At 39.7% G+C, this 14,573-nt stretch overlaps 1 protein-coding gene across 3 annotated transcripts in view; it reads left to right on the top strand.

Annotated features, from left to right (window-relative positions):
- Positions 1 to 9,080, top strand: part of LOC117293615 (arfaptin-2-like) — a 31,464-nt gene extending 22,384 nt beyond the window's left edge. For all 3 annotated transcript variants that reach the window (XM_033775976.1, XM_033775975.1, XM_033775974.1), the window contains 4 exons: positions 598 to 789; positions 4,437 to 4,663; positions 6,066 to 6,240; positions 7,057 to 9,080. In XM_033775976.1, coding sequence (XP_033631867.1) covers positions 598 to 789; positions 4,437 to 4,663; positions 6,066 to 6,240; positions 7,057 to 7,209 — 747 coding nt within the window. In that variant the 3' untranslated portion in view covers positions 7,210 to 9,080. The remainder of the gene's footprint in view (positions 1 to 597; positions 790 to 4,436; positions 4,664 to 6,065; positions 6,241 to 7,056) is intronic.
- Positions 9,081 to 14,573: the final 5,493 nt, after the last annotated feature.

Genomic DNA, 14,573 nt, shown 5'->3' with positions numbered 1-14,573 from the left:
AATTTATATACATTTCCTGCTTTATATCAAGCCATCAATCTTTTTATTGACACACATTGTTAAGTGTAAAATAACACCAAATAAACTTCATATTATACATGTAATTTATAGAGTAGGCCAACACATCAAACAAAGCTCATGTACATGTAATTCATAAGTTTACAGATAAATTACCCTGATCTGCTGCCCAACATGTCCTTTATTTCAGTAGTAGTGCAATGTAGTGCACTCATTTATTCTTCAATGTTTTAAGTACATGTAAGCTAACTGACCGATGTTGTTTAAACCTGACTAATCAGGGCCAAATTTCATGGCTCTGCTTACCGCTGAATTCTGCACACTGACCATCACCATTCTCTGCCTACTGTGCAAGCGCCGAATTTCAACGCTAGCCTTGTAAGCGTAAGAATACCTAGCAACGTGGAGTACGCACGCGGTAGTAGAATGAAGAAAGACAGTTCCCTAAGAACTAACTCTACCTGGCAAGTAGATACACACATGGTGTTATACTGCAAACCAAATACACTGATACCTCACCATGCAATGCCTCAAATCCTATATTAAATAATTTGATTCCCATTCTCTTGTTTTCAACAGTTGGACAGTCTGAAGAGCTGGAGTATCTCCACCTACAAGTGTACCCGTCAATTGGTTCAAGAGAAACTCGGCAAGGCCTCTCGGACTGTGGACTTGCAGCTGGAGGCTCAGATTGAGGTATTGAGGGACACGCAGCGGAAGTATGGAAACATCATGAAGCTTGCACGGACATTGACAAATCACTTCTATCAGGTATGCTGTGGTTCTAAACCAACATGAAAAGTAACTGCCCATTCCTAATGCCCGGTTCATACTCCCTGCCAATGAGAATGCAGTACAAATTTGTATGTCACATGGCTGTTTTCTCAGCGAATGTTATGCGGGAGTTGAGCGCAAGTCAACTGACGCAAATTATTCGTTGCGATTTTGTGACATCAAAGTTTGTTTCGCAATCGCATTCACAGGAAGAATGAACAGGGCCTAATTTCAACGTGCTGCAACGGTAAGCAAATTTGTGTGCTTACTGTAGCAGAAAAATTTGTTCAAGCCTTAGCGTATTTTACAGGTTAGCAGAAAAATTGGGCCGCCATATTGCGTGTTTACCGTGGATTTGCATTGTGACGTCATTTATTTTTGTGCTGTAAGCACCGGAAGGTTAGCATGCCTTTTTGTGTGCATACGGTTAGCAGCACTATGAAATAGAAATTGCACAGTAAGCACAAAATCGGCCGCTTAGCAGCGCTATGAAATTGGGCCCTGGGCTATTTTTCAGATAGGCGATGGTTCTAAACCAATATGAAGAATAACTGGCCATCTCTAATCCAACTTTCATTCATGATTTCACTTTGCCTTAAAGACACTGGACATTATCGGTAATTGTCAAAGACCAGTCTTCTCACTTGGTGTATCTCAACAGATGCATAAAATAACAAACCTGTGAAAATTTGAGCTCAATCGGTCGTTGAGTTTGCGAGATAATAATGAAAGAAAAAATACCCTTGTCACACAAAGTTGTGTGCTTTCCGATGCTTGATTTCGAGACCTCAAATTCTAAACTTGAGGTCTCGAAATCAAATTCGTGGAAAATTACTTCTTTCTCGAAAACTGCGTAACTTCAGAGGGAGGTGTTTCCCACAATGTTTTATACTATCAACCTCTCCCCATTACTCGTAATCAAGAAAGGTTTTATGATGACAATTATTTTGAGTAATTACCAATAGTGTCCACTGCCTTTAACATGAAGGGAAGGTGTAATAATACACCACTGGAAGAGTGCCTTAGTCCAAACCTTAACAAGAAATAAATCAAATTTCTAGCTATAATTTGATTGAATGGTCAGTGCCAATTACATATATTTTGTAAAATAACATGTTATGTAGAAAATATTTTGGTAGTACAATTTTTGTAACATTTTGTTAATCAGTTTTGTACCTGTTACACATTTTCTGAAGGGTACACATTAGTAAAAGTACACTATATCGATATCTGAAACAAAAAGTCGCATCCCCTTTAAGAAGGTGATCCCCTGGCTGCCGCTTCCAAGGTTTTATCGTAATTTGGGTGTGATCCCTGGCTACACGGCAGCTAACGGTTGAATGGCTTCTGACTGGCACCCCTGAACCAAAGATATTGACAAAATAGGAACACCGCCAACATAGTGCTAGATAGCTCAGTTGGTAGAGCGCTGGCACGTTAATCCGGAGGTCGTTGGTTCGAATCCCACTCTAGTCAATTCTTTGTTCAATCGCAAAAATCACTTATATGAGTAGTTGCACATTCAAAGTGTAGATCTTGTAAAAAATGGTTTGGTCAGTAACAGTATGGAGTTTTAAGACCTGTTGGCCAAATGAAGATTTTTACTAGAATTTGAGTCATGGGAAGGGAGAAAGTACAGTCAGAAAAAAAAAATAAAAAATATTGTTTCCCCTGGGACTGTTGTTAGTGTTTGAAATAGAGTAGAGTTCAAATACATGTACGGAAGCTTGACCCTAATCAGGATTATTTTCAGCTGAGGATTAGCCCGAATAAGGATAAAACCTGCATAATTGGGGATCACTCAATCAAGTTAATCCAGTTTATCTATGTACTATTCCAGTGTAATCCAATACTTTGGAATCCTTTCTCTTTGTAATACCGAAGACAGTTGAGGGGGCTTGAGCCAACTGCTACCCTTAAAGTGACCTGTGTTCTTATTTAAACTGGATCAAATGTTGAAATTGGGTTCGACTGCTTCATTTTGTGTTCAGCTTTGAATCGCTCGATTTATCTGTCTGAAGTTCAAACAATCCTTAAAATAGGGTCATAGATTGGGAAATACAAAAAAAAAAAAAATTAATGTCCATAAGCACTGCAGCTGTTGATAGTACGTGTATAAACATTTTGAGAAAGAATTTCCTTGGAAGTAACATGGTTTGGAAATTTTTCACCCCAAAGCTTTTGAAGTTAAGCAGGATTTTCTGCTTAGAGACACTTGACATGTTTGGTAATTGTCAAAGACAAGTATTTTAACTTGGTGTACATCTTAACATACGTGACATCAATAAAATAACAAACCTGTGAAAATGTGGGCTCAATTTGTCATCGAAGTTGCAAGAAAATAATTAAACAAACAACCCCAATTTGCACAAATTTATGTGCTTTCAAATGCCTGAGAAAGACTTCAGGTCTGTGGTCTTTCTCAGATTCAAATATTTCAGTGAGTAAAATCACCTCTTTCTCAAAACTACATTACTTCAGAGGGAGCCATTTCTGAAAATGTTTTATACTATCAACAGCTCTCCATTGCTCATTACCAAAGCGTTATGCTAATATATATTTTGAGTAATTACCAAACGTGTCCAGTGCCTTTAAGCAGCTTAAGGAAATTGGGCCCTGATGTGGTTATAGTGCCTAGTCATTAGTGTGTTTGGATAAACGTAGACCACCACTGGAAGAGTTTGGCAATTAATTAATCTGCCCTCTAGTGTCAGATTATCTCACACCATTGAACGAGAGATTTTCTTAAATAGATGGCTTAGGCATGGTGATCTTCAGTCAGGAAATTTCTCTTTATAATAAATACTTGTATGTTGGTTTTAATATAACCGGAAGGGAATTTACTTTGTAGGTCTAAAAGGCACTGGACACGTTTGGTAATTACTCAAAATATACAAGGAACGGCGAGCTGTTGAATGTATAAAACGTTGTGAGAAATGACTCCCTCTGAAGTAACTGGTTTTTAAGAAAGAGGTAATTTCTCACTCAAATGATAACATACTTCAGGCCTGAAGCCCTTTATTAGGCATCTAAAAGCACAACAAGTTTGCAATAAGGGTGTTTTTACTGTAAATTATTTTCTTGCAATTTATGCGATGACCAATTGAGTAAAAATTTTTTACAGATTTGTTATTGTATGCTTATGTTGGGATACACCTGCACCAAGTGAGCATACTGGTCTCTGACAATTACCAAACGTATCCAGTGCTTTTAAGGACACATGTGTCTTTAAGGACACATTTGTCATGATTGGGACTCAAACTCGTACTCTGCGGATGAGAAACACCCAGAGCTTGAGTCCAGTGCTCTTAACCGCTAAGCCATGACACGAAGAGCGAGGTATTACATGTAGGTCGCATTGCTATCTTCTTGACTTTCACATGTTTTACATGGACGATAGACCCTTTTCATGAAATATGCTAATTACAATCATGCATGCGAAGCAGACTCACAATCGTGATTTTCCCTCATTTTTGCCAACCAAAATGTTAGTGCGCACACATATTTCATGAAAAGGGTCCATTTACTATGAGGTTTGAACTTATTGATTTTCATTTGTGTCCAGTACTTTTAAAGCTTGATCCCTGTTTGCGATCTAGTTACTTTCCCTGACCTCAGAGTCTTCTCTCATCTATCCCCTCCAGGTGGTTCAGACACAGCGCTCTCTAGGCGATGCCTTCGGAGAGCTGGCCCAGAAATCAACGGAGCTGTCGGAGGAGTTCAGCTACAACGCTGAGACGCAGAAATCGTTGTGCGGGAACGGCGAGACGCTCCTGGGTGCTCTGACCTTCTTCACATCCAGCGTGAGCACGCTGTGCAATAAGACGATGGAGGACACTTTGCTTACTGTCAAACAGTATGAATCAGCGAGGTAAGATAATAATAGTATACACATAATGAATGTTTATGAGTGCAATGGTGCGAATATGTTCATGAGTTGAAAGATGGAATGTTCTATTCAACGAGGCGGAGCCGAGTTGAATGGAACATTCCAGCTTTCAACGAATGAACATATTCACACCATTGCACGAATGAAAAACATTCATTATTTGTTTTATATAACATCCAAGTAGAACCTTGTAATTTTGATTGAAAGATACAACTTTCAAAACAAACAATTTCAACTGTAGAAGCCGAATGCTAGTAATTTTACTATGCCTTCTTGCAGAACACCTGCTGCGTTACCAAAGACACGCGCACGCAGTGATGTTTTTACTCAGCTTTTTCGTTCCATCCGAAAAGTACCATTGCACGCTGCCAGCGTGCAATGGTACTTTTCGGATGGAACGAAAAAGCACGGTGAGTGACTCAGCGTGCAATGGTACTTTTATTTGCTATCACGTGACGGACAATCCTCCAATCAAATGGCAAGGATCTGCTTGGGTGTTATATAATATAGAACATTTATAAATCCCTACCAAATATAGAGCAAAATATATCATGAAAAGAAAAGCAACAGCATAGAATGAGCATAATTTACACATGACTCTGGCCTTAAGCGGTTTACTTTAGAAGTGTTTTCAGCCTATTATTGAAAGCCTCAAGTGATAAAGAAGTCATACATGTATGATTTGGAAGTGAGTTCCATAACCGGGGAAATGCTACGAGGAGAAAGCTCTGTCACCCCAGATGATTTAGTAGGATTTGACATGATGTAGGTTTTGCTGAGAAGATTTTTTGCAGCTGATCACAAACCAGATCGGGATGTGGGAATGTAAATTTCAAGTAGTTCTGACATGTATGATGGAGCTTGGTTATTGACAGCACGGTAGGTTAGAAGCAACAACTTTGACTCAATCCTAAGATGAACAGAGAGTCGGTGTAACTCACAAAGAACAGGGGTTATGTGCATGGAAGGCCTGGAGTGCATGATAAGGCAAGCCACCATGTTTTAGTTGCTGTTGAGCAGAGTTCAATCGCAAGGCCCTCTGCTCGCCAAGTGACAACGAAAGAAGTGGTTTATAAATAAGGCAAAACACTTCTATTTGTAGTCTGCCTGAGCAGTGGAATAATTGTTTAATATTGAGACCAGAGCAGTCAGGAAACAGCCTGTACCAACATGCCCTGAGCAGCCGTCAACAGCCACAAATCTGACATACTTTTCCACTTGACCCCCAAAAAGTCATAGTAATGGTTATTGACTTAAATTGACAATTTCTCAATGTTGTCTATGTCATGTATGTTAACATAGGAGCTATAATAACATTTTACATAATTTGATAAATTAAAGCATCACACTAAGTTTCAACCACTCTGCTCTGATTCCTCATTAGAGTGGAGTATGACGCTTACCGGGCGGACCTGGAAAGTCTACAATTGGCACCCAAGGATGCCACTACTCAAGCCAGATTACATGACGCCCGTATCAAGTACGAAACGCAGAAGGAGAGATTCGACAAGCTGAGGCAAGACGTCGCGGTCAAACTCAGATTCCTGGAAGAGAATAAGGTGAGACATTCTGATGGCCTCTCAACAGGGCTTGCGTCTCAAATGTTGACTGAATTCTTTTTTTCGTAATGTACCGCTTACATTTGGATTCTACAGACAATATCAACAGTTGCTATGTCACATGAATCGGGGCAAGCTTTTGTAAGGCAACCTCCAGATGAGCAGACCCTGGTACCATTGTTGACTGAATTCTTTTTTTTGCAATGTACCGCTTACATTTGGATTCTACAGACAATATCAACAGTTGCTATGTCACATGAATCGGGGCAAGCTTTTGTAAGGCAACCTCCAGATGAACAGGCCCTGGTACCATTGTGTGATATACATCCATTCATAAATGTGTATGGGAGTTCACCGTCTCTTACGTAACTATGCAAAAGCTTCCCCCTAATCATGTGACAAAGCAACTGTCCTGATAGTCTGAGGAATTCGAATTCAAGAAAATGATCAAAACATACCTATTTATTTAATTAAATTTCCTGTACTTAATCATTTTTGTGTAAGCGCTGTGATTTAGTTTTATTAGTAGAGCATATTTAATCCAACGGTTTTTTTCAGAACCACCCCAACTCATTTAGAGATAGTCATTACATGGTGTTACCGCAAACTCTTCTATATCTTATTTCCACCATGCAAAGTTTCAAATCCTACTTGGTAACTTGTTATCAAGCATGTCATTTTACCAGACAATTTTCAAATCTAACATGCAAATGGCTAACTGATGTGGGTGGTGTGGGCTATTCCGAGGCCTGGATTCACCCACATTTCCACTTCTAAATGTCTGTACTTGTTCGTTTCATCTCTCTAATCAACTAGGTGAAGGTCATGCACAAGCAGTTACTACTCTTCCACAATGCCATCTCCGCTTACTTCTCTGGGAACCAGCAGGCCCTCGACGCCACCCTCAAACAGTTCAACATTCGACCAAAGTCTGGTAACGAGCTTACACCCTCCTTCTTGGAGCAGTGAGGGGGGGAGTCCAACGGACAGAAAGGCAAGGACAAACAAACTCTTAAAGGACAATCAGTGCTACCCCTCCCCCAATTTAATTTTGTTTGTTTTACTGTACAAAAATATCTAAGCTAGTTTGGAGGGGTACAAATACACTAGCGGACAATTTCTCAGATATAAAAAAAAGAAAACTATTATTTTTACTACAGAAAACTATTTAGTTTATCTGCTAGGCAAAATGTTAGCAGGGAGCGAATGTACAGTATAAGCAATGTTCTAGAAGCGGGAACTAGACACTAGTAATACATACATTCATGCTAGTTTAGGGGGGTTGGTTACCTCTTCTGCTAAGCATAGTTTTTGTGCTTAGCGGGTCTTAGATTTTGATTCTTCCGTTCGCTGAAAAAAAAATGATGATTTGTGGTTGAACAATGTGGGAGTCGAACCAACGACCTCCGGATTACAATTTTGCTTTGATTTTTCATTTTTGTTTTTGAAGCTCAAACCATTTTTCCTGTATAGAAACTTCCTGATTGTCCTTTTGCTGAGGTGGATTTGTCTACAGAAATAACTAATAAAAATCTGGTAAATAGATATGCTTTTATGTACTATTATTAATCTTTAAATGATCAATCAGTGATTGCTATAAGCAGACGTATTGATCAACAGTATTTATCTGAGGTCATCGGATTAAAATTAGTCACAGTAATTTTATATTCGATAAGACAGCTAAAGACAAGAGACTGCTTCAACTGTTCAATTACACAACAAACCGTCAGGATAGTATGGTGTATTTTATTTGAGTTGTCAGAAAATGGTACTTGCAGTACCACCGTTTTAAATTCTCGTATTAATTTTAAAGGGAATGTTCCCTTCTCTTAGTGTAATCGTTCTGGGAAAAAAAGCAGTCGACTTCACTCTACTTACCGGTGAAGTCAAATTACTTATTTGCTAGTCCCTATGCCGCGAGGCTATAATGCGTGATCATAAAGCGTTTTTGTCTAGGCCTTTATCAGGGTATTGTGCGAGATGTTTTGGTACACTCAAGTTTTTTCTTCTGCTATTCAAATGATTGGCTGCATAACTTACTACTTTCAGCAGCCGCCTCAATCATATCCCAGTGATCAATTTTTTCTACCTTAACGTCCCTTCCTATCTGCTTCAATATCTCTGCCCAAACATCTGTACCTCGCTGCCGCAATATCTCTGCCCCAAGATCCCTGCCTTACTGCCTCTATACATGTACATGTATCTCTGCCCCAAGATACCTGCCTCTCTGCCGCCACATCCCTGCCACGCTGCCCCAACATCCCTGCCTTGCTGTAGCTAAGCACAACAAAATTGTGGTTATCGACTTAAGGTTACCAGTCAAAATACCATGCTACATGTACAACTTGTGACTGATATCCTGCTTGTGACTAAAGGAAAATCACTCTCTTTTGGCCATTTTGCATTTAGTATGAGCTGAGGTGTTTGCCAACTTTTTAATATTCACCAAAGTGTGAATGCTCAAAGGGTTTTATCCGAAGTGTGGAGACAAGCCCTGACTGTTCGGAAGCGTCTTCAACGTACCCTTGAAATCCCTGTGGCTGCCTTGCAAATTTTTACGGTTGTGTAAAAAGTTTCACATTTCTGCGATACTTTGGATTTCCGTAACGAGAATTCAAATTGTGGAAGTGTACGCGGAATCCTTTACTTTGAGCACATGGCGGAGGCCCAAAGTTTTGACGCTGCGTCAAAACAATTTTTAACAATGCTTTCATCTTGCTGCCAGAGGAAATTCTGGTGCTCACTCAACAAAGATTTAATAAAATGCTAAAATTAATTTGAATGTACAAACATTAGGGAAAAATGTTAAGGAATAAAGACTTCAATAGTGATAATTACAATCTGAGCTTTTCTTTGTTTCTCATTTGTTATGTTTTGTGTGGTGGCTTTTATTTTTGATACCATGTTTACTTCTTTCCAGTGCTGGAAAGCTCATCTTGCTCATTGCGGTGGTTTGCTACTACACAGGCGCCGGTAATTCTCTCACCAAATCATTCAGATCAAAGTGGTGCCAGAGAGGTGTCTGGGTAGACTTGTGGACGAATCATTTGATGTCCGCGCGGTGATAGCATTCCAACTCTCTTCTCGATTCCTGCGACACTGGCAATGTTTTTGTCAGACTGCTGACCCCCCCGAGACTACTGCTCTCGCACTGTCAATCTCACTTAAGTAGGGGAGTAGTCAGCAGCCAATAAGCCTTTTTGAGACATGGCGAACACAATGCTACAACACTGTAAAGTTGTGGTAAATTGTGCGTATTGACCATAGAAATAGAACGTATGTTATTCAGTGAAGTGCGCATTTTAGGCGACGCGGCGTTTACACGTAAACCTAATGACCACAAACATGGTGAGCGTGGCATCAGTGTGACGCGCGCGTATCACGTCTGCCATACCTCAAAAAAGGTTATAGCTTTGCGCGAGTACAGTGATCTACAGAGAGCAGTATTCAAGACCTGAATCATTACGTCGCCAACACCGGCGACAAACCATAAACGACTTGTCCACAAGTCTAGTGTATGGGTGTCTTTTGGTAACCCCGTTTTAAATTTGAACACCTTGTGTTTTTCGTCATTTACATGTAAATGTAATGTAAGCGAAAAATTTTGATACCGATTTTTAAGTTTCAAGCGAAAAATTTGAAACACTTTTTACCAAATCCTGGCTAAAACCTTGATTCAGAAGAATGGTTGTTGACATTAAGTCTCTGTTCTTTAACCCAAACGCAATAACTACATCACTTGTATTGTTTAAAGGCACTGTACACGTTTGGTAATTGTCAAAGACCAGTGTTCTCACTTGGTGTATCCCATCATAAGCACAGAATAACAACCCTGTGAAAATGTTGGCTCAATTGGTTATCAAAGTTTTGCCAAATAAATGTGACAGTTGTATTATACTTAATATTGCACACCTTACGACCCATGCTAGAAATGGCATGTGACTTCCGCATTCTATTGCACCTTTACTTGTTCTCATTTTATTGGGTAAGTGGCCTGACGATTCGACCCTAGCAAAGTCTTTTTCAAAAGCTGACTAAGACTTTGCAAGGGTCGAACCGTCAGGCCACTAACTTTAATTTCTTCATTTATACCATTGGTCATTTTGGTTTGAAAGCAGTTTGTTACAGCTAATACTATTTTTCAGTTTATCATTTAAGAACACTTGTTGTCAAAGTTTAAGGGCCAGACAATTTACAAACATAACATGATTTGAGGGTGGACCTATGATATTAGCTTCATGAGCTGACAGCACTAGTTCCTAAGGCAAAGCAGAGAAAACTAGTTTGACAACTTCAAATACTGAGGGGAGCTAATAGCGACTGTCCACCCCAAATCATGTTGTATTTGTTTTACTAAACCTCGTACATATTCAGTTGCATCTCCACTATAATGCACAGGAGATTTTGAGCTTTCCCTTTTTCCATGGTGCTATTTTAGACAAAGTGCTCTCTGACATTGCAAAACACAATCCATGTGAACACTGGCAGGCAGATAATATCAAAGTCTTATTATAGCGCCTGCATCTACCAAACAAGGTACTCAAGGCGCTGAGTATATATACAAACTTTCAGAAAGATATGTTATTGCAGTGATGAATTCTGAGACCCAATTAGTTTGCACCTTATAAGGGTTTACAAGGTGCTACGGCGCATACAACAGCTACAGCCAGGAACACTGGGGGAAAACCCCTTCTTTTTTGATAAGTGCACTGGGTTCTTTTACATGCGTTACACAACACATGGGACCAACGGCTTTATGTCCCATCCGAAGTACGAAGCAATGGTTATGTGTCTTGCTTAAGGACACAAGTGTCACGGCTGAGGATGTGTTATTCACAAGGTTTATAAATTTAAACCCTAGACTTTCACATGAACTAGATTGTGTTTCTTTGTATGCAAAGAAACTGGAAGGAGCTTAGCTTGACAAGTTTGCGGTCATTGCTTCCTATTGCAGTTTGGCTTGTTCTTGCGCATGTTGGTCCCTTCATGCGCATTTTGGCTTCTTCTTGCGCATTTTGGTCCCTTCTTGTGCATTTTGGCCCCTTCATGCACATTTTGGCCCTGCTTGCACAATTTGGCAACTCCTTGCAGTGAATAAGTGTTTGGGCAAAGTACATGAACCAGTCACAACAAATTGGTGTGGGCAAGTTGGTTCTGCAAAAACTACAAAAAAAAATCACTGTTGTTGCAACCCTTTAACTTAGTTTTATATTCATTAGCAAAACATGTTTAATTGTAAATATCTTTAAACACATTAATGGATTTAGCTAATCAACATTCCATTTGTTTGTTCTTTATTTTGATCAGTTATATATACTGCTTTATTTTTTAGATAATTATTGTTTATAATAATAACTATATGTTGATGTTTTGCAAAACCATTGAGTTAGTGTATGATCTTTTGATAGACGATTGTAGACAGCAGTGTGACGTTTTTTGAAGTAGGATATCATTGTTTGTGGCTCAGGGAACAGCCTGAATAATTGACTCCATAGACCTAGAATAATACACCAATCCATTAGGCTCCGCCCACAGCGCACGTGTGAGCAAGAACACGTGAGCCTCTCCAATGCCATTATGCACAACTCTGTTGCGCGCGCCAAGCATACGCGCACGCATGTCAGACTTTGGTTTTTGCAATGGGTTGAGATTGGTCAATACGCAATGGGGCGGAGCTTAATGAATCGGTCTATTGTCTCCTTACCCCAGGGCCCAATTTCATATAGCTACTTAGCGGTCGATGTTGTGCTAACTGCGATTTCCATTTCATAGCGATGCTAACCGTAATCACACGAAAAGGTGAAATACAGCTACAGTAAGCACGTACATTTGCTTACCGCTAAGCAGCGCTATAAAATTGGGCCCAGAATAATTTGTTCCTTACACCCTGAAAAATTGTCTCCTCACACCCAGAATAATTGTCTCCTTCCACTTAGTCTTGCTCAAGGCAGTCGAATTATCGACTCCGAAAAAAGACCGCCGTTCACAACCCACCCGTATACACTGTGCGTTATGTACATACACAACCGCATGCGTTGGCCTCATGCGGTTAGTGGTACGAGTGCGGATGACTTGTGCACAGTAGTCGTACGACAGGTATTCAGCGATGCGACAGTGTATACGGGTGGGTCGTGCGGTGTGATCACACACACACTACGCACAGTGTATACGGATGGGTTTACAACGGCGTCTTTTTCGAAGTGAATAATGCAACTGCCTTGCGCAAGGCTACCTTCCACCCAGAATAATTTAACACCCAGAAAATTGTCTCCTAACACCCAGAAAATTGTCTCATTACACCCAGGTACTATTTTGTTATTGAACCCGCAAGATATTTGAGTGAGTGATACTTACATATGTGTACATTGTATGTTATTCATTTTAAATAATGTATAAGTTATGGACTGAGGTGGTTCATATGTAGATTCTGAATATTTTGTGTCGCCCCATTCCTTTAAAGGCAGTGGCCACTATTGGTAATTACTCAAAATAATTATTAGCATGAAACATTACTTGGAAATGAGTAATGGAGAGCTGTTGATAGTTTAAAACATTGTGAGAAACGGCTCCCTCTGAAGTCACATAGTTTTCAAGAATGAAATAATTTTCCATGAGTTTGATTTCGAGACCTCAGAATTAGATTTTGAGGTCTCGAAATCAAGCATCTGAAAGCACACAACTCCGTGTGACAAGGGCGTTTTTTCTTTCATTATCTCGCAACTCCAACGGCTAATCGAGCTCAAATTTTCACAGGTTTGTTATTTTATGCATCTGTTGAAATACAGCAAGGGAGAAGACTAGTCTTTAACAATTACCAATAGTGTCCAGTGTCTTTAATGTAGTCAGGGTTAAAATAAATGAGTGTAACAAAGCAACTTGAACAGAGACGAAGCTTGACTTCAACAAACGGAATGGAAACTTAAATAAAGCAAGATAACAAATAATGAACTCTTGTTTGAAATAATATTTTTATTTGCATGAATGCTTTATAATATAACAACATAAAAACCAAGGTCAGGTAGAATCAACTCAAGAATAGAAACAGAAGACAGTTCTACTTTCAGGAGTTTTTTCTCATCACTCGATGGAAACAGAAGAGAGAAAATTCTGCAAACACAATTTGGAAGGGTGAGTGCATATTACTGTATTCTATTCCATACCTGATACTTTTTAGTTGCCTTCATGCCCCTTTTCATTGCCTTGGTGCCCCTTTTCATTGCCTTGGTGCCCCTTGAAATGCCAAAACAACAAAGATCTGAACTTCAATTAATGTCAAGAAGTAGAAGGCTGTCTTGCATATTGAACATGAATTTGTGTTGTGACATCATTTATTTGTGTGCAGTAAGCACCGGAACGACGTGTCGTTTAATGTCTCCGTCTGTTCAAAATGTTAAAATTTGCCTTCTTTCCCTTAGTGTCGCAATGGATTTGCGCCCTCTTTTCAATGTGAGACTTTCTTAGTTCTTGCGTGTGCTCAGACCTATGCACTCTATACTGAGCATGTGTACGCATGCTCAGAGCCGTAAAAAAAGGAACGTGAAGTCTGCTGCCGCCAGCATCTCAAAAGTCTCCAGTAACTCAGTTGTTGGGGGGGGGGGGGGGGGGTTGAGGTTCCTTGATTGTCCGTTAACGGTAAGCGAGACTCATAAGTTCATATCAAGACCCCCTCTGCCTGACGAGCCCCTTGACGGTTGGGTCTCCAGTCTCTTCACAATTAAATTTGTAGTGTCTATGAACCGTTCGACGCAGTTAACAAAACATGTCTCCATCTTGGTCTCGAGGCGGGCACCAGGCCGAGCGTCCGCAAAGCATTTCTCCCAGCATGTGTCTGTCAACTTGTAGACAAGTTGTTGGAAGGTTTGGCGTTGGCCCTGTACTGTGATGAAATGGGCTAGTTCGGGATCTGTATCAGCCATGGCTGTGGTTGTTGTGTACTAAACTGCAGGCCCTGTTTGTAGTAGAAGGAAAGAAAAGAAGTTTCTAATTATTATTTCAATTTGACAATTTGTCATAAATCAAATTGACAGTAAGGGCCCACTTTAAAGCTGGTAAGCAGCAAATTATGCTTAGCAATTTAACTGGCTAGGCAAGAATTGACAAAGGTACCAGTCCATGCAATAGTGCTCAGCTCTCCGGCTGTTATTGCCAAGTTAAACATAAAATTACAAGAGAAACTGACTCGGTGACTTGGTAGGGTAAATTTACGAATTTACCCCACAAATATTAATTTAAAAAAAAACTACAAACAAACTAAATTATTTCATTATTATAATATTATATTAAATTAAAGAATTTTTCAGTGGATAAAAAGTTATAAAACAAAATAGAACACA

Source organism: Asterias rubens, chromosome 8, assembly GCF_902459465.1.
Source record: "Asterias rubens chromosome 8, eAstRub1.3, whole genome shotgun sequence".
NCBI classification, from domain to species: domain Eukaryota; kingdom Metazoa; phylum Echinodermata; class Asteroidea; order Forcipulatida; family Asteriidae; genus Asterias; species Asterias rubens.
Note: the sequence above shows the minus strand (reverse complement) of the source record. Positions and strands in the feature narration are given on the sequence as shown.